The sequence below is a fragment of the Arachis stenosperma genome, chromosome 9 (assembly GCF_014773155.1).
Source record: "Arachis stenosperma cultivar V10309 chromosome 9, arast.V10309.gnm1.PFL2, whole genome shotgun sequence".
In the NCBI taxonomy this organism is placed as follows: domain Eukaryota; kingdom Viridiplantae; phylum Streptophyta; class Magnoliopsida; order Fabales; family Fabaceae; genus Arachis; species Arachis stenosperma.
This window is the reverse complement of record NC_080385.1, coordinates 155390711-155416091: the sequence shown is the minus strand read 5'-3', so window position 1 is coordinate 155416091 and position 25381 is coordinate 155390711. Positions and strand designations below refer to the sequence as shown.

The 25381-nt window shown below is 34.5% G+C and overlaps 4 protein-coding genes across 6 annotated transcripts; 1 reads left to right on the top strand and 3 right to left on the bottom strand.

Annotated features, from left to right (window-relative positions):
* Window positions 1-659: 659 nt before the first annotated feature.
* LOC130947967 (QWRF motif-containing protein 2) lies at window positions 660-6184 on the top strand. Of its 2 annotated transcripts, none has more exons than XM_057876680.1 (6): window positions 660-2276; window positions 4323-4442; window positions 4743-4859; window positions 4949-5038; window positions 5475-5582; window positions 5688-6184. In XM_057876680.1, exons 1-6 carry the CDS (start codon window positions 852-854, stop codon window positions 5766-5768), a joined length of 1941 nt encoding a protein of 646 aa, XP_057732663.1. In that variant the 5' UTR covers window positions 660-851; the 3' UTR covers window positions 5769-6184. The 2 variants fall into 2 exon arrangements, with proteins under 2 accessions (XP_057732663.1, XP_057732662.1); XM_057876679.1 differs by having other exon boundaries at window positions 5472-5582.
* Window positions 6185-7043: 859 nt separating this feature from the next.
* Window positions 7044-7715, bottom strand: LOC130951327 (LOB domain-containing protein 38-like). Its single transcript, XM_057879981.1, has 2 exons — window positions 7511-7715; window positions 7044-7432 (listed from the first exon to the last, which is right to left on the bottom strand). Exons 1-2 carry the CDS (start codon window positions 7695-7697, stop codon window positions 7149-7151), a joined length of 471 nt encoding a protein of 156 aa, XP_057735964.1. The 5' UTR covers window positions 7698-7715; the 3' UTR covers window positions 7044-7148.
* A 3739-nt stretch (window positions 7716-11454) lies between these two features.
* Window positions 11455-16354, bottom strand: LOC130947559 (BTB/POZ domain-containing protein NPY2). 2 transcript variants are annotated; one of them, XM_057876260.1, is made up of 5 exons: window positions 15985-16354; window positions 14163-15029; window positions 13646-13715; window positions 12381-13556; window positions 11455-12223 (listed from the first exon to the last, which is right to left on the bottom strand). In XM_057876260.1, exons 2-5 carry the CDS (start codon window positions 14222-14224, stop codon window positions 11657-11659), a joined length of 1875 nt encoding a protein of 624 aa, XP_057732243.1. In that variant the 5' UTR covers window positions 14225-15029; window positions 15985-16354; the 3' UTR covers window positions 11455-11656. The 2 variants fall into 2 exon arrangements, with proteins under 2 accessions (XP_057732243.1, XP_057732244.1); XM_057876261.1 differs by lacking the exon at window positions 15985-16354 and adding an exon at window positions 15289-15441.
* A 7135-nt stretch (window positions 16355-23489) lies between these two features.
* LOC130950632 (zinc finger protein ZAT10-like) lies at window positions 23490-24823 on the bottom strand. The gene has a single exon (XM_057879185.1). It carries the CDS (start codon window positions 24666-24668, stop codon window positions 23826-23828), a length of 843 nt encoding a protein of 280 aa, XP_057735168.1. The 5' UTR covers window positions 24669-24823; the 3' UTR covers window positions 23490-23825.
* Between the last annotated feature and the right edge of the window lie 558 nt (window positions 24824-25381).

Genomic DNA, 25381 nt, shown 5'->3' with positions numbered 1-25381 from the left:
GTGTTCAATTTGATTTAGTTATTTTCCCTCCCAAATCTCTTCCCCCACCAGGCCACCAAATAATGTACGACATGCCAATCTAGCTACTAATAACATAATTAATATTTCCAAGAAAATAAGATTGATGTAATATCGGTTAACGAAAGGGATTGGACTAGTAAACCTTATGCAACTAATCCTTGAAGACTCCATTAATTGGTCACGGTTTCTGAAATAAATATTTTGTACTGGAAAAAGGGAACCAGCTAATGCTAATTAAGGCAATAACAAGGTCTTTAGAACTTTAGATTTTCCCTTTTTTAACTTTATAACAATGTAGGTAACTTTTAAACTCTAATAATAACACAAGCGGTAATAATGCAAACACTAGAAATTAAAATGGTTAGTAACTTGATAAGAAAAAGAATATTAAAAATTCAAGTCTTCCAAGTAACATAAACTTGTTTATGATTCCTTCCAAGTAAAAGGTAGCGAGAAATTTAATTCACATCTGAGAAACTATATAGAGGATAGAATTAAAAAAAGAGGTAAGTAGTAGAATAAGAGCACTAAAATTAAATAAATGGTGATTAGCTAATTAATTTGATGAAGTTAACGTTCCTCCAAAGATTGAAGCCATATTCATTGTTTTAGTTTTACCTACTTGGCTTTCTCACCCCTCTTTCTTGTCTCTCTCTAAACCCTCACAACCTGGAACGCTATTTCTCTCAATACTGAATCTGGCGCATACCCATTTCGCCCTTCTCCGCCATACTCGAATCCCTTGATCTAAACCCTCAACCCCCTTTTTAGTAACTGAGGCAAGCAATGTGAGGTAAAGTTCCCACCTTTATCCCCCAAACTTCCTTATAATGGTGGCTGCCATTTCTGAAACTGCAGCAGCTTCAACCGACCCATTGCCCTCGAAATCCACCAATGGCACCACCACCACCACCTCTACCATACCTAGAAGACCCAAGGGGAGGCAAGTTTCTTCAAGGTACATGTCTCCTTCACCCTCCACCTCCACCACCACCACTTCAACCTCAACTACTTCAACTTCTTCGTCTTCCACTTCTTCTAGAAGGTTCCCTTCTCCTCTACTCTCTCGCTCAACCAATTCGTCTCATCCTCCTTCAACTCCTCTCCTTCCCAACCGTTCCCAATCTGTGGGCCGACGCAGGCCCAGCAGGCCCATGACTCCGGTTCCCGACAATGCCGCTGCCGATGTCTCCTCCGCCGCCGCTAAGCTTCTTGTCAGTTCCACGCGGAGCCTCTCCGTTTCGTTCCAAGGGGAGGCGTTCTCGCTTCCGATCAGCAAGGCCAAGGCCTCCGCCACCGCCACGCCGCCTTCTTCCGGCAACTCCAGGAAGGCCGCTGCGACTCCGGAGCGACGGAGGTCAACTCCCGTGAGAGGAGATCAAGGGGAAAATTCAAGGCCAGGAGATCAGCACCGGTGGCCGGGTCGGACCCGGAACCCGAACGCAGGTCCGAATAGCCTCTATAGGAGTGTAGATTGCACTGTTGGAAATGGGGCTGGGAAAGTGGTGCGTGCATTGCAGCAATCGATGGTTTTGGATGGTGGTGGCAGTAGAAGGGCTTCTTTTGGTGGTGGGGTTGCAGGGTTGAGTTTGGATTTGGGAAAAGCTGAGTTGTTGAAGAGTGACGATAATAAGCATAATAATCATCATCATGAGTCTCCATTGGTTCCTAGTGATCTCACTGCTTCTGCTTCTGATAGTGATAGTGTTTCCTCTGGTAGCACTTCAGGTGTGCAGGATTATCCTTCTGCTGCTGCTAAGCCTCGCGGCATTGTTGTTTCTGCCAAGTTTTGGCAGGAGACTAATAGCCGCCTGCGCCGCCTGCAGGATCCCGGTTCACCATTGTCAACAAGCCCTGTCTCTAGAATGGTTGGTACAGCAAAGAATTCTCAGTTGAGAAGGTATAATAGTGGTGGCCCTGTCTTGTCTCCAAGAACCATGGCTTCTCCTATCAGGGGTAATCCAGCGCGGCCTGCTTCACCAAGTAAACTTTGGGCATCTTCTACATCCTCGCCTTCGAGGGGGATTGCCAGTCCTGTTAGGGTCAGAAGTGCTGTTGCCAGCTCCATCAGTAGTAATTCTAGTAGTACACCTTCTATTCTCAGCTTCTCTGCTGATGTGAGAAGAGGGAAGATAGGGGAAGATCGGATATTCGATGCACATACATTGAGGCTTCTGTATAATCGCTATGCGCAGTGGCGGTTTGTTAATGCAAGGGCAGATGCTACCTTCATGGTTCAGAAACTGAGTGCAGAGGTATGCTTTTAGTTGCTTGAAATTAGGGTGTCAATTTTTTTCTTCTAGTAATTGTGTCATGTCATTGAATGCTTATATCCTGCAGCATGGTTTGCGGAACAAACAATTTAGATTAGTGAGGATTACATTTCATGTAATGTGCCTTGGAGTGCATCATCAGACTAGTAATTTTGTATAACCATGTGCTGGAAGTTTAAGATGCTAGAGTATTAGGGTGAATGATGAATGTTCTTATTGCTCAAACGAAAATTTGATGCCTGATTTTAAGGGAATATGTAGATGCAACACTTAAGTGCATGTTGGATCGTTGGTAATAGCATTTTTTAAAATTAATCACAAATCACTTTTGCTTCTTTGGATAGAGCTACACTGTTCCTGTATCTTAAATATCTGAATCTTCTAGCCTTCTATGGTGTGAAAGTCTTCTAGTGTTTCCTCTTCCCACAACTAGTTATCTGCTGGCAAGTCTCACAAGTGTTGTTGGTTTAGGGGCTGGGTTTTCCTTCATATTCTCTCATCTGATATTTAGGGAGGGCAGGCTATGGAGTTGTTTATCTAGAAGGCTCCTAGGTATTATAGAATACTGATTAATGAAAAATTAATTATATGCTTCTTGGATTTAGTATTTAAGCATGAAAGTAAAGATAGTATTTTCATCCTGATGTCAAGAAATGACTTGCATTGTCACAAGGTTTATCCCATTAGGTGCTAGCCATATCTCTTTGTATCTATGTCAGGATGCCCCTTCCTCTTCTATAATTTCTTTTTCTATAAAAAGTTAGAAGAAAAAAAAAATCAACCATTGAATAGAATCATTCTAATGCTCATTTGAGAAGGGTGTTCTCCGTAAATAAAGATTATCAAGGAGTTCTCCAAAATTTCTAGCCTAAGTATGCTAATGGACTATTAGAAATGGAAATGCTTGCAGAAAACTTACATACATGAGATTGTTTATCCAGGGTCAGGAAAGACAACATGGTTTATGTATTAGTTGAACAATCATACCTTTTCTGGACCAGTAGTCATACTAACTTTGGAAATTTGTTCAGAATACTTCCTGCCTTGTTCTGACCGAAAAATTATCTTGTCAGTTTGACAACAAGAAGATTGCTTTATAACAAAAGTCTGTGTCTTGATTTACTAGTGTCATTCCATTTGCCAGTCAAGTTTACAACCAGTTACAGGTGGAAGTCTACAAGTGGTTAAAATGGACCTTGTTACCAGTGGCATCCCAGTTTATGACTCTCCTACGTAGTCGGGGGTGTGGAGAATATAATCATGTACCCACCCAAACAGAGAGGTTTTCCACAAGATTTGAATCCATGACCTTAAGCATAGGGCATTGGATTAAGATCCTCTAAAGTGAGAAAGTCGGTAAAGTTGTAAAGTGAGGAGATAATCACTCTTAAATTAAGATAGTGGGGCACACATTTCATGAAAATTACAAAATCAATAGTGATTAACCCTTCACTTTACCAACTTTCTCACTTTAGAGGATCTAAATTCCTGGGCATTAAGCAACCTTATCATTGCACCAAGACTCACCCTTAGCCTTTTTATCTATGTTGACGAAGAAAATCTGTAACATGCAAGATAGAGGATGTTCATAGGCCCCAAAACTTTAAGTATATGAGCTGAAAATAGAGTAGTTTAGGTTTACCTTGAGTGAAATTCCTGATACCATAGCTTGATTTATCATTATGATGGCATGAGGTGTCTAATGAAAGTAACACTACTAATTTCTTACATCATATTATAGGAATAGAATCAAGAAACGTATTAGTATTAGTGACATTCAATGGTTTGATTCACACTTCACAGTTGTTGGATTGTACAATGTTCCAGAGTGCTCATCATGAGAGGTATCCACACACTTCTAAAGAATGTTTCCTGCACCTGGTTTTTTTACTGGCACTTCGAGTTCCATGCGTAGTGAAATAATTCACTCCATGTTTAGGATGACAACATCTGTTCTGTTGGCTGATAACTGTACTACTAAATAGTAATGTAGTGTTAGGCTAACTTAAATGTATTTCATTGCACCAGAGGCATTTGTGGAATGCATGGGTTACAATTTCAGAACTTAGGCATTCAGTCATACTTAAAAGAATCAAGCTGGTGTTGCTGAGGCAAAAGTTGAAGCTAACTTCCATCCTAAAGGGACAGGTATGGTTCAGGGTTTTCAGTTTCAAATGTAATACCTATTATGCGTGTATGCAGTGCATGTGACTCCAAAGTTGATCAACTTAATACAATTCTATATTGTGTTTTTGCATTATTGCTTTAGATGCCTGCATGCACTTGCTGATGTTTTTATATCTTGATGCAAAGTTGGTTTCATGATTACATGAGAATCATAATCTAAATGCATTTAATCAGTATGCTTTTAATAATGCTAATAAAAATAAAATTATTATTATTAATATTATTTCCCCGATTATTGATGTTTTTTCTTCTTGGCCATAGATTTCTTATTTGGAAGAATGGGCCCATCTAGATAGAGATCACGCCAATTCTTTGCTTGGAGCAACTGAAGCTTTGAAGGCCAGTACCCTCCGTCTTCCGGTTGTTGAAAAAGCAGTAGTATGTGCCACTTGTTTTTCTTTCCTTCTAGAAACACTCGTCACTGTTTTCAGTTAGATTGTGAAATCTTAACCGTTATTCTTTATCAGGCGGATGTACCAAATCTAAAGGATGCTCTGGGGTCAGCAGTTGATGTGATGCAGGCAATGGCATCCTCTATATACTCTCTCTCATCAAAGGTGATTTTTATTTTCTTGGGTTTGTGCTTCTCAGCAAGGTGCCTGTGTTCTTTTAATTGTCGTCCATTGGTATATGTAAGGTTGTATGGAGTGAAAATGTGTATAATTTTTACTTTCCATATTTTTGTTTGATTCTTGGGTTTCTTGAATTAGTGGGGTTGATTGAAGCAATCAGTCATTGGACCTTAAATTCTAACATGACCTAAAAATCATGGTTTGGATAAAAGCTACAAGAGAGAAGCTTTTGTTAACCAAACATGCTAAACCATAAGTAGCATGGTCTAAAAGCTTGTTGGCTCAATTTTCTAGGGGGTGCCACATACTCATCGCATGGTTCATATGTAGTACGGACTAGGGAAGTGGGAATGGGGTAAGAGATAAGAGGATATTTACACTTCTATCAGTATGTCTAAAAAACACTAGTTTCTTGTAGCAGGTGGAAGAAACTAACTGCTTGGTGGCGGAAATCGTGAAGGTGACCTCAAAGGAAAGGTTTTTGCTTGAGCAATGCAAGGACTTTTTGTCCTCATTAGCAGCCATGCAGGTAGTCATGTTTTTCTTTTTCTTTCTGAAGATCTCTCTCACCCCAATTGACCAATTTGTCTATGAATTTCTTATTGGTATGTTGTATGTGTAAATATTGTTATAGGTGAAGGATTGTAGTTTAAGAACGCATATGTTACAACTATCTCGAGTACCAAGTTGCAGCTGCCTGACAACACATGTGTAGAAAGAAAGAACTCAACTGATCCTTATTTGACAGACTGCTCACTCTTAATGCTAACACTACTCTCAGCCTTTTTATTTTCCACGGGGTGGAGATGAGATGATAACACACAACAACCAACAAGGTAATAATCATGGAGAGTTAACAGCTGGTGTTTTGGTATTTCATTTGACAAGTTTTGGAGCCTCGTTCTGGTGTGGTCTTGTAATGTGTCTTTGTGTGTAGTATATCTTTGTGTCTTGGATTTCGATTTACTAAGAAAAAAGGAAAAATAGGTGGCTTTCCTCTCTCAGTAGTTAGCTAGAGTTGTATACAATTACCTTGTCACTTGTCATCTGAGGAAAGCTGTGTCTATGTATATAAATCTATACTATATGTAATCAACTAATCATTGTTTATTAGGGAGTATGTCGCCTACTTCATTTCAATTCCTCCTCCCATCTTTCACTATTTTATTTTCTGATTAACAGTTTTTTTGGGTGTACTTTCTGATTAACAGTTTTAGCGATCATAGGCTTCACTTGATTTTGCACAAGAGTAAAGGCTGCCAAATTGTATATTGTTATCATTAAAATGTTTTTGTCTTTTGGTTTTTTTAGCATAGCCCACTACACCAAAAATGGGAATGCAGGCCCATTCTCTGCCACCATGTGAAAAAAAAATGATCAATACAAATACAAAAGTTGATACAAATATCATTTGTAAGCAATATTTGATTTAAATAAGTAAATGACTCTTGGAAGAAGTGAAGGGGCAGTGGTATTCAGTATTCACATTCACATTTCTGTACACGCAATACAAGTCTTATATTTTTGCCTTACCACAACAAGCAGAAGCCACTACCGTACACATTGTGAGTGATGCAGATGTCATATTTGATGTGTGATAATATATACAAGTCCCATTTTTTAACTATTATTCTTCAAGATTCACTTGGATAAAGTTCATTAGAATTATTTCCTACCACTTTAACTTTTATTTACACATCTCTTGCAATATTGTTATTTTAATTTAGCACTCGGCAAATTAAAGCAAATGAAATTCAGTCTATCCATGATGGACGAGTTGCTGGCCCCATGACATGATCATACTAAACCATGCATGGAAAAATCTCCCACTTGCTACGACTAGATGCGAAATGAACGTCATCACATATTAGGAGAAAAACGGAGATAAGATTTTAACTCTGAAATTTTAATTCTAGAGATATTTTTACATAAAATTGGATGGACTAATATGGATGCGGTAGTCGGGAAGCAAAGATTGAAGAAAATAACATTCTTGATGATGAATATAAGTTCATTTATTGGTTATATATAGATTAGTCATAAGTTGTTAATTAAAGGCATTAAGCATGTTGGTAGCAAATCTGAAAATTGAAGGTCATAAGAAAAGCGTAAGCAGCTTGGTTTCAGTCGTTTGAGAAGGCCAATGATGAGTAGTTGTTGTGCTGCTGGCTGGTTGCTTCTTTGATTCAATTCTCTCTTCTGATTCTGCTTCTTTCAAATGATCACTACTTTCCGTCAAGGCGGCGCCGCCCCCTCGCAGCACCTTGTCCACCGCGGACTGGCAGAGATGCCAGTTGCCTGTCGAGAGCAGCCCCACTGCCCCACTCACCGGATTTATGGTACGACCCACTGCCTCATATAGCAGTGACTGAAACAATGCTGTCAATAATAAAATATGATATGTTAAATTATTTAACGGTTCTCTCAGTTAAACTATTTAACTAGAAAATAAATTACCGGATCTGTGGTTGGTGGGAACGGAGGAAAGGAAAGACATGAGGTTGGCGCGGCCGAAGAACTTGGCGACGAAGAGGGTGGCGTAACCCTGTGCTCGTGGATTGTCCTGTATCCACACCAGGCAATGTCGTAGCATGCACTCTTCGCTGCACCCTTTTCGTAGCACACGGCATCCATTGCAGCTCATCCTCTTTTCTTTTATCGACTACACTCATTCTGTTACCCATCCTTACTATATAAACGGATTAAAATATTCATTTTCCGTCTCAACGTTATATTAAATCATCCTCGCCATCATTATAAAATACATTATAAAATATAAATACATATTAATAACTAATTTTAATATATAAAAAATATTTTTGTATTATTTAATTAAAAAATATTAGAAGACAGTAATTTTTATATTTTATAATTATTAATTAATTATTAATAATATTTTTAATGGTGTAAAATTATATTTAATAATAAAAAATTACTTATTTTTTTATAATTAAATATTGACTACAAAACATAAAAATTACTGTTCCGTAAATTTTTTTTATTTAATTTATATTTTACACATATAACTAATTTTATATTTGACTTTTTATCTACACTTAGTATCGTTATATATTTAATTATGTATTATTGCATCAATCATAACTATATTATAGTAGAAACTAAAAGGATTAAAAATTATATATGTTTAATTTTTTATTTATTACTCTAGTTTGTAGGGGTGCAGCTAAGAGGAACTAGGAAGGATTCCAAAGAAATGGGTATCATATAATATCTGCTCTGCTCAGGTTCTCCGCAATTTTTGGGAATTCTCCGCCACTTGGATTCCCAGTTTGTATCAACGTAAATTACATTTATACACCAGCTTTTATTTTTCTTTTTCTTTTTTCTCCTAAATAATTCTCCATTCATCTTTTATTTATTATTTACCTTCATTTCAAAATTTCCCTATAGTATAGAGTGAACTGATTCCAACTAAAGAAAAGCGATAATGACAAGTTGATGATGATCTGGACATGAATATATAGTGGAGCATAGAAATTACAGAACCAAGTTGGATACGTGGCAATTGGCATCTTTATCCAAAACTTGCATTCTAATCACAAGTGTTTAACGTCGTCTTTTCCAACATCAATTTTCTTTGCGGAGAATTAGATTCCTATTATTTAGTTTAATTTTTTTAGCAGCTCGTTATATTACATGCATCTCATCTTAATTCTTATGTGGCTTAATTAATAAATGTGATTTTTTTTGGGTGACTAATTAATAAATGTGATTCAACCACGGTATCAATTTTTTAATATATCTATTATATATTTTTTATTTTATAATAAAAATATATCACATGTCATTTTTTTATTATAATTAAATTAAATTTTTTTAAATTAAAAAATTTTTCTCTCTTCCTTATTAATTTTACAACCAAAATATGTTATATGTTACTCTCTCATTGTAATTGAAATCAAATCTTTTCCTCTTACTAATTTTATAATCAAAATGTCCCACATGTCACTTTCTCATTACAATTTAAATCAAATTTTTCTCTTCAAACTTAAAGAATTTTTTCCTCCTCCTTACTAATTTTACAATCAAAATGTGCCACATGTCACTCCCTCATTCCTTTCTCGATTTCTCTCATTCCTTCCACCACTCTATCTATTTTATATACCATCATCAATATCAATGACTAATTATTAATTTGACAATCAAAATGTGCAACATTACCTTCTTTAATTGTATTAAAATTAAAATTAAAATATTAAAATTGAAATTAAAATATACATATATTATGTATCATATATTACTATTTAATTTAATAATCAAATATATCACATGACACTCTCTTATTAAAATTGAGAGAAAATATTTTTTTTCAAAATTAATAAACTCCCTTCTTAAATTCTCTCATCTACCTCTCTCTATTTTTCCATTTCTCTCTACTATTTTTACTATATATATAATTATTATTTTATATTAGTAATTTAACAAATCAAAATATATCATCCGATATTTTTTACAATTAAAATAATTTTTTTTCTTCCAAAATTAACAAACTTTCACTCTCATTCTTCATCTTTATCTTTCTCTTTTTTTTCTCTTATTTTTTATTTTTTCTATCTTTCTATTCTATAGAAAACAAAATTAACAAAATAATATAATTTAAATAAAAAATGTTATTATTATTATTATTATATACATAATTTTTTAGTTTTTTATTAGTTTTAAATTTTCATTGCTTATCTTTTTAATTTATATTTTTATTTCTCTTCTTTAATTTTAAATATTTATTATATATAATTTTGAGAGAATACTAATGTTATAATTAAAAGTTAGAATTAAGAATCAATTGTTTAAAAAAAATAATTTTGAATTAATTTTTATAACTAACAGTATATATAATTTCTTTATGCTAATATTTAATTATATTTTTATATACATATAGAGAAAAAATATTATTTTTAAATAGCAAGTATAAAATTAATTATTTTTATTTGTGCAACAAACTTAACACCTAATTAAATATAAAAGTATATACATCAAATTATTTTAAATTTTAGATAACGAATATTAAAATTAATTATTAATAAAAATAATAACTAAAAATCTTATTATTTGATTTTTTTATTTACAGATACCTTAGTCTTTTTAGTCAAAAACTTTTGTCAATTTACAACTTTTTTGTTAAAAAATAATTTAATTTTATAAATCTTTTGTGTCATGCATAATTTATACTGTCAAAATAAAGTAGACTATAATTTTAAAAAAATTATATTTTCGTAATATTATTGCATATAAAAATACTAATTTAAAATTAGAGGAGAGAATCCGATCTGATCCGGTCCTCATAGATTATAATTAACTCAATTTGATTAGGCCCTACACATTTCAAAACTTAGGATTAGAGAGGAAATTAAACACCTTAGAATCTGTGTCCCTTCAATGCATTAAGAAGACACATGCATAATTGGTCGTTATTGTTATGCAGGCACCTTTCAATCAATTTGACCTTTCTTTTAAATGAGTTCAATTTCATCACATCTTTATAAAAGATATGAAAATGTATAAATAACCAAACTTACAGTCTTGATAAACTTCTGCCACCACTCCTTTGTAATCAACGATTCAATTTTAATCAAGATTTTTCTAGTGGCTCCAATGAACCAAATTAAAGTCAAACCTTGGACATAAACGAAGTGTGATGAAAGATACAATTAGATGCTATTGAAGCATAGTAACTATTGGATATCTCTATTATTTTCATAAAATATTTATATAGAGTTTTATTACTTGCTGCCGCGGCACAATTATGTGGCCTTGGCCTAAGGACAAGTGTTAACCTTGATTTTGTTAGTATTATTGTAATCACTAGAAAGCTTTGTATGCGATTAATGGGTGCCGGATGACTATACTAATTAATTAATTAATTAAGAATGGTTGTGAGTTGTGACGTGCATTTTGAAGCATGTTTGTGTGGATTTTACGGGAGCAACTTTTGTATCATTTTGATGTAATGATAGATAAGCAAAACAAATAATGGGGTCATAGTTAAATTACAATTTATTAAGAGCACTAACAGCTGAACTGAGTTGTTATTTTTTGTCCATATTGTAATGTTGGAAGTCTCACTTCGGATTATCATCATTGTCAAGTAAAAAGGGAAAAAAAAAACTTTGAATCTTATATAAGAATCTACAAGTAGCCGTTAAAAATTATTATATGCAAATCAATAAGTGGTTTTGACTTAATGGCTCAAAATAATGGATCCAGCACAAGCTTGCAGTTCCACAAAATTGTTAACACATGTGGTATCAAGCATCCCACCCACTTATATCTTGATTCTCAACATTATAAGAATTTAATCTGACATTAGGCAAGAATATTAGCACATGAGATATTAATAAGTTGTCAGTAACTGCTCTTATGAGACAAGGTAACTAACTTGATTGCAATTAAATAATATAGCTACTTTCAATTTCATAGGATAATGATGTCATGGTTACATGATTTTCCAATCTACACAATTCTGCTATTTTTAAACTATATGTACCTTAGTGTTGGGGTCATGTTTGGCATAAGAAACTAAGCAAAAGAAACAAGCAAAAACAAAAACAAAAAAGAGGCAAAGAAAATACACCAAACTTAATTTCATGAAACTGAATGTCTCCTATTTCTGGATGGAGTGGATTTAACTTCTTCTGGATTAGCAGAACCAATACTATCTGATGAATCAGAGCCACTATTTTCACCTTGTCCTCCTTTGCTGGCCCATTTCTTTATGAATGACTTCTTTGACCTGAGCAACCCTTTCATCTTTCCAATCACAGCTTTGTCCATGTTTGGTTTGATATCTACATCTTTCTCATTACCACCACCACCATTGCTCATCCTCAATGATGCAAGTTCCCTTCTTAATGCCTTCAGCTCCTCAGCTGTGGCCACAGCATCCAATTCGTCTTCCGGATTGGTTGTCCCGGACCTCGAGCTAGCGTTAGATACATTGCTCAAATCCTTGTGTCCTTTAGGTATGTCGGGCGTGCTGGTACCGGATGATGCAGCACTCCTTACCTGCTCAAAGTAAAGTACCTGCACAACAACTCGCAATGGTAGCCTCTCATTTTGCACTGCATGCATGCAGGCATCAACAGACAGTTTTCTGCAATCCATTAGTTTGCAAATCCTCTTTTTGTCACCTTTGCTGATCCCAGGGTGCTCCTGTAGCATTATAAAGCAAGTTTGAAATAAACAAAATTGCACTAGTTAGTTCCACAAACAACTTTCTTAAATAGTGTTAAATGTTAACTACTAGTATAGATGCATACTTTATAGCTAAACTATAATGTAATAGGCGAATTGAATCGAAAACTGTTACCTTAAGATACGTGTCGATGGCCCTGTAAAGGCCATCGTGAGTAGGACGAGAGATGCTCGACACTAGATCAGCAAGATCAACAAAATCTGACAAAGGTAAATTGGGATCCTTTGCAACTTCGGCAAGGTATCCATCTATGAGTTTTGCAACCATAAGCTTGGAAGCATCGGATAAAATCCCGGGATTTCTTATCCCCACAAGCTCACCAGCACCTATTGATTCGATCTCAGTGTTGTGATTTTTCATGAAGAACTCTCTTAAAATTTTCTGGACTATACTGACATCATAGATTGTAGTTTCTTTATCCGGTGCTCGAATCAAAATATCACTAACAGAAGCCTCCTCCAGTTGCTGCCCAATTCTCCTTACAAGCTCTTCTTTAGCCTTATCCCCTAACTCTACGAAAATGGCAGCTTTTAACAACTTGAGTAAGAACCTACAAGAGATGCTGCCTTTCTCAGTAGGTAACAACCATAGGATTGTTTCGACTATTAGCCGTTGCTTTGATATGTCTCCACAGGAGATCATTCCCTTGGTGAAACTTGGTAATCTTCTGTAAGCATAAGCTTTCAAAGCTTCACCAATTACCTCATTAGGCTGAACTCCCTTGCTTTTAATACTTGTAATTACAGACTTGTACAAATCAACTTCAAGCTCACATAGATCTTCAACCCACCAGTCTTTTGGTACTATCCGAGTTCTGATTTCGTTCGGATCTGAATCGATCCCATTTTCCTCCGGAAGCTTTCTCCGGTTGTAGGAGTAAGACCAGTCAACTTTGGATACATCAACACATGCCTTGTTGGCTATAGATTCAATGCAATGGCTCACCACCTTTAAGTCCTCAGCCAATGGTAGCATAGACTTTGAAGTCTGAAGAAGTATGATCGAATCCTTCCAACTACGGAAAATGCTAGAGCTAAGGAAAACATCAATCTTGTAAATGAGGTTTCCTTTCTCAATTGTCTCATGCATTCCAAGGTACTCTGCTGCACATCGAGTTGCTATTACATTGTAAGCATTCAGGGTAACTGTCATCCCATAGCAGAACTTAGCACATATCTCGAAGGCACTTGCGCCTCCCGGAATGTCACCAATTTGGACATCATCTACATTTTCTTCATTACTGAGGGAGATCATCTTCTGTAAGCGAGCACTCTTTGATAGAAGAGGGAACTACATGGATGAACATTTCAAATATCAGTAACATATGATATCAAAAGACAGATCCATTGATGTATATATTTTACTGGTTTGATGCATACCTTATGTAAATAAAACTTTACATCCCCAACACTAACAATGATATCTGATACCAACTCACTGGCCACATACCTGGACATGAAATGCAACTTGTTAAGAGGTGGATAATAATAAAGTACAATAAACTAAGATGTTTTAATCAAACCATAATTTTCCCACTTAGATTTTATTTTATACAGGCTATTCACATTCCTACATTTTATATGGATCTGGAATGAAGGGAAGAGGCTTTGTTTATTGAATTTTCCATTTTCAAGAGCAATGAATCAGGAACTAAGCATAATCAGACTATTTTTCTGTGTACTTGAAGCAACCAAACACAACACATTCCCTCAATCACTGAAATTGACCTTCAAGGACTAATCAGAGAGATTGGGGAGGAGAATGAAATCATAATAATATATTTTAAAACGGAGCAAAGAGAACAAAAACCATTACAATCAAACAATGTACTTCACATCATAGCCACAAAACAGAAGCAAACAAGAATGTGTATAAGGAAGACAAGAATAATCTGACCTGACATTGTTCCCATCAGTCTGAAAGGTATCTGGCTTAGAACCAAGTTTCATGAACTTCATCTTTAACAATATAAGATCTGCTTCCTCTCTGAAGATGACAACTCAAAGAAGAAAAAGACCACTCTCCACCAATCAAAAGCTGAATGCAAAGTCCAACAAGCTCCGGTTAGGTCCACCAAACATCCCTCTCTATGTATGAAGATTTACCAGATAAGGAAAGAGAAGAGTCTACTACCCCAGCCAACTCACAGTGAGATATGCATCCAAGGTTCTTGGTTTTCAGTGAGTAATAAAGAAATGGTATGTGGAGGAACAGCTTAAATACCAAAGGAGTGTGACCGAATCTTGACAGCAAACAAAGGCAGAAGCTGAATCAAAGAGAGAGTGGTATATAATTATATATGTAAGAAAATGTTCTAAGATGGGGATTGTCCAATTTTTTAAGTAAAGGTTCTCTTAAATGGGAAGAGAAGGCAGTAAGAGTTTGTTTCCTTGGTCGTCGGCAAAGCCCACGGAGTCCGGGCGCACCGAGTCAGCTCAGGGGACATAGCCAACAGACTAGTCTCACTAAACAATTCTCAAATCAGACACACACCACACACACAAATCTGACTCCACCTCACTTTCCCATAATTTCTTTTATCCTTTTCACTTTCTGATTCCTCTGTTCCCTTTTCTTCCTTTTTTTAAAGCCACTTCAAGATTCACAACACCAACACCATCATCTAGTGCCTCTAAAGCTACAAGTTCCAAATCCAACACGTATATATCTACCTATCTTCTTATACTTGCAACAATGATTTATTTTTTTAAGCCACTCCTTTTCTTCTTCTTTTTTTCTCTTTTACCGTTGAAGTTTGAAAACCTGCAACCGAAAACAGCATCTTGGTATCAGAAGAAATAAACCACCAAAACTGTAGACAGAAAGCATCTTATTGTTAAGCATGGAATAAATGAACTAGATCACAGAATATGGTGTTAATTAATGTAACAATCAAACATTAGCAGCTACTCCTACTTGCAAGAATATAATCATAAACAAATTCTAGCTGGAAAAACCCATTGGAATCCACCAGAATGTGGATCACACAAATCAAGTAAAATAATGAAAGCAAGATCATAACTTTATGGTGTGTGTGGTGTCAAACCCTCCACCCCACATGAAAGAAGTATGTGCCTTGAATCAAACTGGCAAATAAATCACAAGGACAGGCACCAAACTTCACTCTCCGTGTAGTTCCCTACAAAACCCAAGACCAAGACCCTTTTTTTTTTTTTGCAACTGAGGGAAATATATATATATACAACTACAACTTACTACCAACAAAAAAAAGGCACACAGAAATAAAGAAAATCTGCCAAATTTGAAGCTAAAATAACCACTAACTAGAGAGGTTAAAAAACAATAAAATAATATACAACACTGAAGGTGGAGATGAAACAAGAAAAACCATCTAGAAACAGTAAAGTGAGAGAGAGGGAAGAAAGGAAGGTAAAAGAAGAGTGGCCCTAAGATCTTACAGCAGAGAGTTTGGAGTTTCAGTAGAACAGGAACACAACACTGTTGCTGTGCATGACAGTGTTATGTGTGTTTGTCAAGTCAGAAGAACAAACAAACCGAGACACAAACACACACACGATCACAATCACAAGCAAGCCAAAAGCTTTAAGAAAAACCAGCACAACCCATCAGAGAATCTGGTGTTGTTTTGTTTGTTCATGTTATTGTTGTTGGTTCCACACTCCAAAGTACACATACACACACACACACACACTGAAAACGCACAAAATGACAAAGTGATAAGAAATGTTGCATGAACCTTGCAAGCTTCAATGTTACCACTTTTTTGGCTGGTTTGCCACACCATTCCTAATGCATTTTGCTCATTAATTTTTGGTAAGAAAGTAAGTAGCAGAACATTCAATTTCAGAAGGAAGGGAAAGGAAAGGAAAGCAAGCACATTCAGGACATTGGTGAGTGTTAAGCACGCCAAAACTGACACTACAGCCTTTCTTTTTGGGTTGGGAGAGAAGAGCGAGTAATGGTAAATAGTAGTTAATGAAACCTCATTAACTGGTATCTGTTATCTTCTTTATATCATAGCATTGATTCAGTTCTAATCTTCTTCTACCATTTTCATCATCACTCTCACTCTCTCCTTTTCATTACTTGACAGTTGGCAACAAAAGCACCATTCTCTTGCTTTTCTACTTCTCCTTCTCCTTCTAATATTTCACTCTGCTATATTCAAATTAACCATATAAATCTTGTCTTCTATTATTATTTTTTTTTCAAAATTTTTATTAGAAAAAATTACTATAGACCGAGGTATTGAATAGAATGCCTAACTTTCGTAGTTATTAACTGTTAAATTATGATATTTTACTTTTATTTTGATCATGTTGCTAATAATTTGTGTCATGTGAACATAAGTCTCAAAGTTACATGCATATTTAAAAATGTAATTAATAATTTAATTACGCAGACTCTAAACTGCCGCGGAGGACTAGTTGAAAATCCACCAATCCCTTAATGGATTTTAAATTTTTAATCCTCAAATGATATGATATCTTATAAATAAAGTAATAAATAGTTCAAAAAGTCAAATCAATCAAATATATTAACAAAATATTAAACTTAAAGAAAACTGATAGGCAATATTTATTCACTAATCCTTTTAGTACAAAATATATTTCACTAAAGTTTCTTAAATAAATAAAATAACAGTGGATCAGTTCATGCTTTTGACCAGATAGATGAAGGAAGCACATTGTATTATGGAATCACCCAAGAATATATCATATTCTCCATTTTGAACACATCCCTATAATAGTGCTATAGTCTGCTATATTTTTCTCTTTAAACAATAACACACACTCTCTCTCTCATGCACATGTTTAGGTCCCCCTTCCTTCCTTCCATGTTTTTCCTAAAGTCTTAAGAAGATGTCTAAAACTAAATTATACACATGCTGCTGACTGTATCACACCACAAATACTAAATATTCCACCCTTCTAATATTTTTTTAAGTATATTCCTTCACTAGTACTTGATTCTTCCAACTTTGAGATTGTGCTAGCTGGTTCAAATTCAAAGATGGTAGTGATGGAGTGTCATGACTATAATAATAATAATAATAATAATAATAATAATAATAATAATAATAATAATAATAATAATAATAATTAGTTTAATTAACTTAGGTGAAAGAAATTACCCCAACACTAGTGAGATTCCCAACAAGGATTAGTCAACGGCTAATGGTCACGCCCAGTGCCAAAAAGTTCCCAAACATTGCCTAATTTTAACAATTAATATCTCAAAAGAATATAAACCCTCTTATCATAGTTGTGGAAAAAGGGTCCCCCCTATTCCCTAACATGGATTTTAAACCCTTTACACATTAATGTTAAATTTTTTTTTTTACAAAAAAAGATAAACAATGATGAAAAAACCTGGGCAGTGATTACTAGCATATATATATTTTTTTCCAAAATGTATGTTGTCAATTTGTGTACCAATCATCTGCTGTATATTTATCAATTTATGTCTACAAAGATATGGTGTATAGTGAGAAAAAGATTTGAGTGGGGTGGGGGACAGTGTAATCATAATGAATTGTGAGAATCCTGTAACAGTTTTAATGCTGCAGATTTTGTGCATAAATCCTGGTGTCTTAGCTACCAAAGGGTACTACTTGTTTCCTTCTTGGACTAAATTAAACAACTTTGCCATTCACAAACTCATCATGTACAAACCAGCCACATAGAGAAATTTTTGTACGGTCATAACTTAATTCATCTCCCTTTTTTTTTTCCCTTGCTTGTACCAGAATTCACATGGCTTATATAATAACATTGGCTGCATGCAACTGTATGCTAGCTAGCCAGTACAGTAAAAGAATAATTAATCATACCCTTAGCTTAGCCATAATAGAAATTATAAATGCTAAAGCATACTATTGTCTTATCAAGAATTAAATATACTTTGAGTTGATATATTATATTAAAAAAATGGGCAGTGGTTGATGGATGAATAACTTTAGGAGTTGTATGGAGATAGAATGAGAAGATTGTTTGAAACTGGGTAATAATCATGCAAAGCTATGACATGAAATAATACTCTAATTATGGCTATAATCGTCAAAGTGGGGATATATGATATGATATGATATCTTTTGCACATAATATGCAATAATGTGGCATGACTACTTTTGTGAGCATGATTGCATGGTAGCATGCGTTACCTGATTCATATGACGTTGTTCTTTTAATACGTGTGAGTGTGTTTTATTCAATTTAATATAAGGGGGAACGTGTTGGCGCAGGGTGAATTGAATGTGTAACGTGATATGGTTGGTGCACTATATTAAGCATAGCTTTCCATGATTCCTGCTTATGACAGAAATAAGAAAATCAAACTATATTCGTACTACAAAAGCATATGATGCTATTAAGGTGCAATGGAAAAACTAAGAAAATAAAAGAGCCAACCATATACATAGTATAGAATTAGATATGTTTTTTTAAATGAATGATGATGGTAAGGCAACAACTTTTATTTTTCCCAGTAGATTCAGTGCACATATGAAAAGCTGCCTTATTGGTAACATGTGACTCCTTTATCTTAATTTTCTACTATCATATACGGGATACAAAACACACGCAACTAACTCACCCTCTTTTAACTATCTACTGTATAACCAACTTTAATAGATATATAAGAAGAGGATTTGGTTAAAATTAACAAATTTGCTTAGTGGAGAGGTGTATTTATTTTTTCTTTGTTTTCGTGTTACGTCAATCTTTTATTGTATACGCAAATCAAAATTCGAATTTTTAATTGATAGAGAGATAAAAATAGGAAAATTGAGACTGAAAAATAAAGAGATAGAGACTAAGAAACAGATATTGAAATAAATATCAGTATTCTGTTTGGTGCAAAGTGGGAGACATAAATTGAAATAAGAATGAAATTCTAATTTAATTTGTATAAAAAGTAAAATTGGAATTAATTAATTGAAAAAAATGTATTTTAGGTATAAAATGTTATTAAAATTTCAGTTTCTATCTCTAAAAATTTTAATCCCCTGTGTCCTCACTTTTTAGAAATACTGAAATATTAAAATTTTGGAAAAAGAAACAAAAATTTTATTACCGACATCTGAACCAACAAACATAATAGTCTCTATCTCAGAATCTCAAATTAAAGGCTAGTTTAGTAAATTTGCTTAGTGAATTCATCGCTACACCAACCAAACTTTTTCTTTTTGCGTGTATTCTTATTGTAGGCTTCCTCTGTTCTCTTCTTTTCTTTTTCTTTTTTAATTGTTAGGGTGACCAATGATTGTGAGCTTCATTTGATATTTTTAGTAGAACTGGGCTTCACTTGTAAGGTAGCTTTATTTGAAATGTGACTTTGGGCCCGTCTAAATAAAAATCACTTTTAGGCCAATAATAACATTGGCTTTCTTGCAGAGGCCCATTAGAGCACAAAGACATAGCCCATTTATAACAGCTCGGACAAACAGAAACTTAATAAGGACCATGCCCACTATGACCCAGATCCAAAGTCCGAAAGAAAGCACCAACACCATGTGCATTAAACCCAACAGAAATCTTGTACATACTATTTTTTTATTTTAGTATTCTCAATCCAAGAAGTAAGGATGAATCCAATAAAAATCTAACAATGAAAATATTAAACAATGTGAACAATTAATATATCGAATATTAAATTTATTAAATGTGTGGATAATTATTCTAATATTAAAATTTAGGTGAGTAATTTGGAGTGTAATATATTTTATTTGAATTGGACCATTTTAAAGATCAATTGTTCATGTTATTCAAAAAAATCATTAATTATCTAACATTACCCAAAATTTAAACTTCACTAAAAAATTTGGTATTGACTAATAAATTATTGTATATATAAAACAAAATTCAAACGTTTCCGAAATTAATTGTCTTGCACATAATATGTCTTTGTGTAATATTCCTACCTAAATAGTGAGTGATATCGCTACTCTCAAATTTGATATTGTCACACTCTTTATGTTTGGTTCTTTTAAATTACTCTGATTATGTGGATAAACTTGAAGGTGAATATATAAAAGAAATTTGGTGCCTAACGTATTAGTGAACATGGATATTACCTAGCGAAAAACATGCAAAATATGTAAGCAGATATATAGTTGAATTAACATCGCCTTCAACCTTGTTGTCATATTATGAAATTTGAGGTTATTTGCCATTCCACGTGTTAATGCTAACATATTAACACCTAACTCCACATGAAAGCAAAACCTAGCTACTAAATTATGCCAAATCAAACGATTACTTAGTGATAAACCCATCTTATATATTTAATTAAATAGAGAAAAGGCAACTGGGCAAAGCAGTAGATAACAACGAACTTAGCTAATAGCTACCTAAACTCTGTGTACTACTGTGACGTAGACCAAATTCATTCATCCAACTTTTCTAATTATCGCCTTAATATGATGACCTAATTACCACCCTGTTTAACTTGGTTTTGCCAATTGAAACCAACTAGGCCAAATGGAATTATGCCTATATATCCATCCATCCACTTGATACAAATTAAAGAGCCTCCACGAAAAATCATCTTGTTGGATTAATTCATTAATTACTAAATTAATATAATATAAGGAGCTAGGGGCTGCTAACTGAATTTTATATAATTCGTGCGTTGGTTTTTTCTCTTGACCGTACGTACCTGGCAGTTATTTGTTGATGATTAAAAGTAGTATTCAAAAGTCAACAATATAATGTTACAATTTAGTCAAAATTTACCACCATAGTACACACGACACACAAACTTGAAAACAAATTGAAATTTTACAAAAATTGCACTATGGTGATGAGAAAATGACGGAAGGGGTGGCATCATAAATAAATTCGAGATGGATAATAGTGTTTGGTTATGAGAACAGAAAAATAAAATACTGAAATATAGAGATATAAAATTTAATATTTTTTTATTTTATTTAATAATATATTAGAATAAATTATAAAATTTAATTTAATATTATTTTTTAATAAAAAAATTTGAGAAAAATATAATAATAAAAAATATAATAATAAAAAGTTAATTAAAATAATAAAAAAAATAATGTCTTTTGATAGTATTTATATATTTTTTCTGTTATGATTGACGCAAAATATATTAATTTAGTATTTTTATCTATATTTCATCTATAATTTTATGTCTTTGTATTTTGATTTTAATGTGCTATGCCTGTAAATAAATGATTTTTCAATTATCTCATGTCAATTATAATACAAGAAACGATCAAATGCGAAAAATAAAGTGCTGTTTCTTTCACGTTTCTCGTGTCTTTTACTTCAACGTCTTTTATTTTATTCAACTTGTTCAAATCCGCATGCATTTTATATGTTATTTACCACGCGAGTTCTCTCTATTATTTAGATTACTACACCATGATTAATCAATTATTATGATCATCAATATTCAGTTTTTGTTTGTTTCTTGGGAAGTTGGTAGTAATAATTAATATCTAAGCTAGTACTATTGAAAACGTTGAAAGAGCTCAGTATTTGACCCATGCAGCTGCTTTGTTTCTTTTTGGAAAATTAAAGAGGGAAATGATAAAAGCACGCAACATTTTCCTTAATGCATATATTCACCTTCCATACGCAAAGGACACAAATTCCTAATTGTTCACATCTTACCGAAACCTTTGCACCTTTCTCTTTTCAGTGTGTTCTAAACTATATTTAATTTTCAGTATTTAACAAAAACAATCTTTGAAGCCTCGTCATGCACACTCTCATGTATATCCATATATATGACCATTAAAGAATATATATTATACACGTTTGCTACATACTTTATAAACCAGCCTATAGTTTTTATTATGCTTTCCTCGTCTTCAATTTTATCTAGAAAATAAAACGAAACAATCATTAACTTTGTAATAGTTAAATTAGAGAGAAAAGAAATACTGATCATATTCTAAACAATAGTACGTAATTCTCATAATTGTCTCCTTTTTTTTCCCTTAGTTCTTAAGCTAAAGTTTCCGAATATACTGAAATTAAAAAACTATAATACAAGAATGATTGGTGAATGTCAAAATAAAGCAGTGGTTCTTTGCACTCAAGCATATGAACAGCGAATAGCGTATGTATGTGGAGCTAGCAATAGATAAATAAATAAATAAAGGAATAAATGTGTATAAGAAGTGAAGGCCGTATTTGGAGGAACCGACTTTGACAACACGACACGCACGGCATATTTAGGATTATTGATTCAGACTCCTCCAAGCTAAGTCACAAACTTGTCTTAATTGAACGAACCCTCTCTTTTTCTCTCTCATATGGCCATATAACGCGTAACGCTAATTAGGCATTCAAAATTATATAACATTTAACATTACATTATGTAGTAGTTGCTTTGCTCACAACTCAATTAACGTACCTTACTTGAATGCATTATTAGTACACTGCACCGCACGTTCAAGCATTCCCCACACGTCTTGCCAGAGTTTAATTAATTAAGACATAATATTACTATTCTGATTAGTAGTGTGTATATCAGTGTAGTGAAAAAGTACCTGTGGAATGGAATAGTAGCAGATTATGGATATGTACCAAGAGTTGGAATTAATTAGTGGGTAGATAGATTTAATTTGCCAACCCAATAACAAGTGTCCTTATTAGCCACAAACTAAAGCAGTTGTGAATTCGGCATAATGATAACAACATGTGCATTAAAGCCACGAACCACATGGGAAGGTTTTCAGTTCAACCCACCTTACCTTATAACATGGACGATGTTGCATTGCACAACTAATTATATCTTCAAGTTGTTGTTGTTGTTTGTTTTTAGACCTTTCATTATAATTAGTGTACCTTAACCTTACCTTGTTATTAAAAATTTAATTTCTCCTTACTTTAAACTAATAAATCTCCATCTAAAATATTTATGTGAGACCTAAATAGATAGCGAGGCTTTAATTTCAAATATGCTAAAATACTAAAACACCTTTATATATGTACTGTTATTTCATAATTGAGACAGTACAGTTCATTTAGGGTGTCAAAATGTGAATTTTTAAACAAGAATATGTCCATCCCTGCTGTCCCTGCGTTGTTCACGCGGCATGCAGTGGATGTTTATGTGTCCAAAACATTTTGATTAGAAACTAAATGACCTTTAGTTACTCTAATAACCTTCATAATAATAACTCCATTTAAAGTACAGTTAATACAGTACACTAGAAATTGGATATTATACGAAATATATATTAAAATATTAAATATTAATACATAGAACTAATGGTAAAAAAATGGTTAGATTGAATTGATGAGAGAAGGAAGGTACAGTCCAAAAAGCAATGAAGAAATTTTGTCTGTACAGAGAAACATCAATGCATTGGTGTAGTAGAAACAAATTAAATCATATCCCCTGAAACTAAAATTCGAATTCTCCATCCATATCCGATCCCAAAAATAGAAAAGAAAACGAGAAACCAAATAAAATAATCATGGCCGGAAACTAGTGAGTTGAAGAATTTGAATGAATCTGTGTGCGATCCATGTATATGTATATCTGTCCGTTCATATTCACAATCAAATTCAATCAATTAAGCAGAATCGGAATCCCTTCTGCTTAGTTCTGATCAGCGTCTTCAAACAAACGCGCCCTCTTCGCGGCGGCTACCGGCAGAGGGCTTTCCACTTCTTGCTCTTCAACCTTCTTCTTCTTGTTCTTTGTCTTCGCTTCGCTGACGTCATCAAGCCCCGCCGGCGACCAGTACTCGGTCAGGGGAGCGGGCAGGTTGAGGTCAAAGCCACGGAAGCTTTGGGAGGAGGTGCCGCCGCCCTCGGAAGATGCCACGGCGCTGCTATTGTTGTTGTTGTTGTGGTGGTGGTTGTTGCCACCTTCGTAGTGGCAGCGCTTGTGGCCACCTAAAGCCTGACCGGTAGGGAAAGACTTGTGACATATGGAACACTCGTGCATCCTTGGCCCGCCGTTCGTGGTGGCGGAGGCTGACACGTTTTCGCTGTTGACTGCAGCTGCTGTGGTGGCGGCGGCGGCGGTGTTGTTTTCAGAATTGGATGATTTGCGGTGGCTGGCCTTGTGTCCGCCGAGTGCTTGGTAAGAAGGGAAGGCCTTGTTGCAGACGGTGCACCTGTGAGTAAGCTTGATCTCCGGAGCCGGCGACGATGATCCTTCTTGTGGTTGCTGTGAAGATGAAGACTCTGTTTGTTCGTTCTTAAGAGTAGTGGCAGTGACCTTGTTGCCGCTGTGAGCTAACATGATGAGGCAGAGAGCCAGGTACTCTTCTTCGGTGGGAGGGTTCTCGAAACGCGGTCGTTTTGATCGCTTCCTCTTGGCCCACGGCTCACGCAGCTGATGAAGCTCTTCTTCTTCTTCTTCTTGATCTTGGAACTTCGCAATGAAAGGAGTGATTCCTGCAGCTGTAGGAGAGTTCAGAGCCTCCAAAGCCATCTTTAATTTATTAACTAGAGAGAGAGAGAGACAGAGAGAGAAAGAGAGTACGAACAGAGCAGTGTGTGTTGTATTGAAGTGAATGAGTGGATGAGAGAAAAGTGTGCTCGGGGGTGTTTATATAGGAATATGAGTTGGTGACTCGGTGGTGAGTGTTTGAGTGTTGAGTAGTGGTGACTTCCTATCATACCAAAAGCAAAAGTCGGTCAACTAAAGCATATACACATACACATATAGAGAGAGAGAGAGAGAGAGAACTCATGAAAAAAACACCTCCCCATGACTTTTTCAAAGTCAAAACTATGCTACGTGATGCCCCTCTACTCTCCCTGCACTTTCTACCTTCTTCTTTTTTTTTTTCTTTCTAATTTAATTTTATTAATGTGCAGTTGCCGTGCCATTAATTAATCCCGCACACGGTGAATGGTGGTTATGGTCATCATGCTCACTCTTATTGTGGGAATGTCAAATGTGAATAATTGCCTACTCTTATCTCATCTAATCTTAATCTCATTCACTTTTCTTTCTTTCTCCGTGTAAAACACGATTTTCTATGGTCAGAGTATGTATGGTATTACGTATTAATTGGAATTTTCTAATTTCTATCCCCCAATTGGATAAGAAAATGTCAAATTTTTATTCGTGTTCTTTTTTTACCATTTCTGGTGGACTTCTAAATTCTAATTAGTACTTATTATTACTAATCTACTAGC

Excerpts from the sequence above, each read along its gene's own strand:
- LOC130947967 (XM_057876679.1), top strand. The coding sequence starts at position 852 with ATGGTGGCTGCCATTTCTGAAACTGCAGCAGCTTCAACCGACCCATTG. Across the intron at positions 4,443-4,742 it reads CTTCCATCCTAAAGGGACAG|ATTTCTTATTTGGAAGAATG; the intron begins GTATGGTTCAGG and ends TCTTGGCCATAG. Across the intron at positions 5,583-5,687 it reads CCTCATTAGCAGCCATGCAG|GTGAAGGATTGTAGTTTAAG; the intron begins GTAGTCATGTTT and ends ATATTGTTATAG.
- LOC130951327 (XM_057879981.1), bottom strand. The coding sequence starts at position 7,697 with ATGAGCTGCAATGGATGCCGTGTGCTACGAAAAGGGTGCAGCGAAGAG. Across the intron at positions 7,433-7,510 it reads TCCCACCAACCACAGATCCG|CATTGTTTCAGTCACTGCTA; the intron begins GTAATTTATTTT and ends TATTATTGACAG.
- LOC130947559 (XM_057876260.1), bottom strand. The coding sequence starts at position 14,224 with ATGAAGTTCATGAAACTTGGTTCTAAGCCAGATACCTTTCAGACTGAT. Across the intron at positions 13,716-14,162 it reads ACTGATGGGAACAATGTCAG|GTATGTGGCCAGTGAGTTGG; the intron begins GTCAGATTATTC and ends TTTCATGTCCAG. Across the intron at positions 12,224-12,380 it reads CCATCGACACGTATCTTAAG|GAGCACCCTGGGATCAGCAA; the intron begins GTAACAGTTTTC and ends ATAATGCTACAG.
- LOC130950632 (XM_057879185.1), bottom strand. The coding sequence starts at position 24,668 with ATGGCTTTGGAGGCTCTGAACTCTCCTACAGCTGCAGGAATCACTCCT.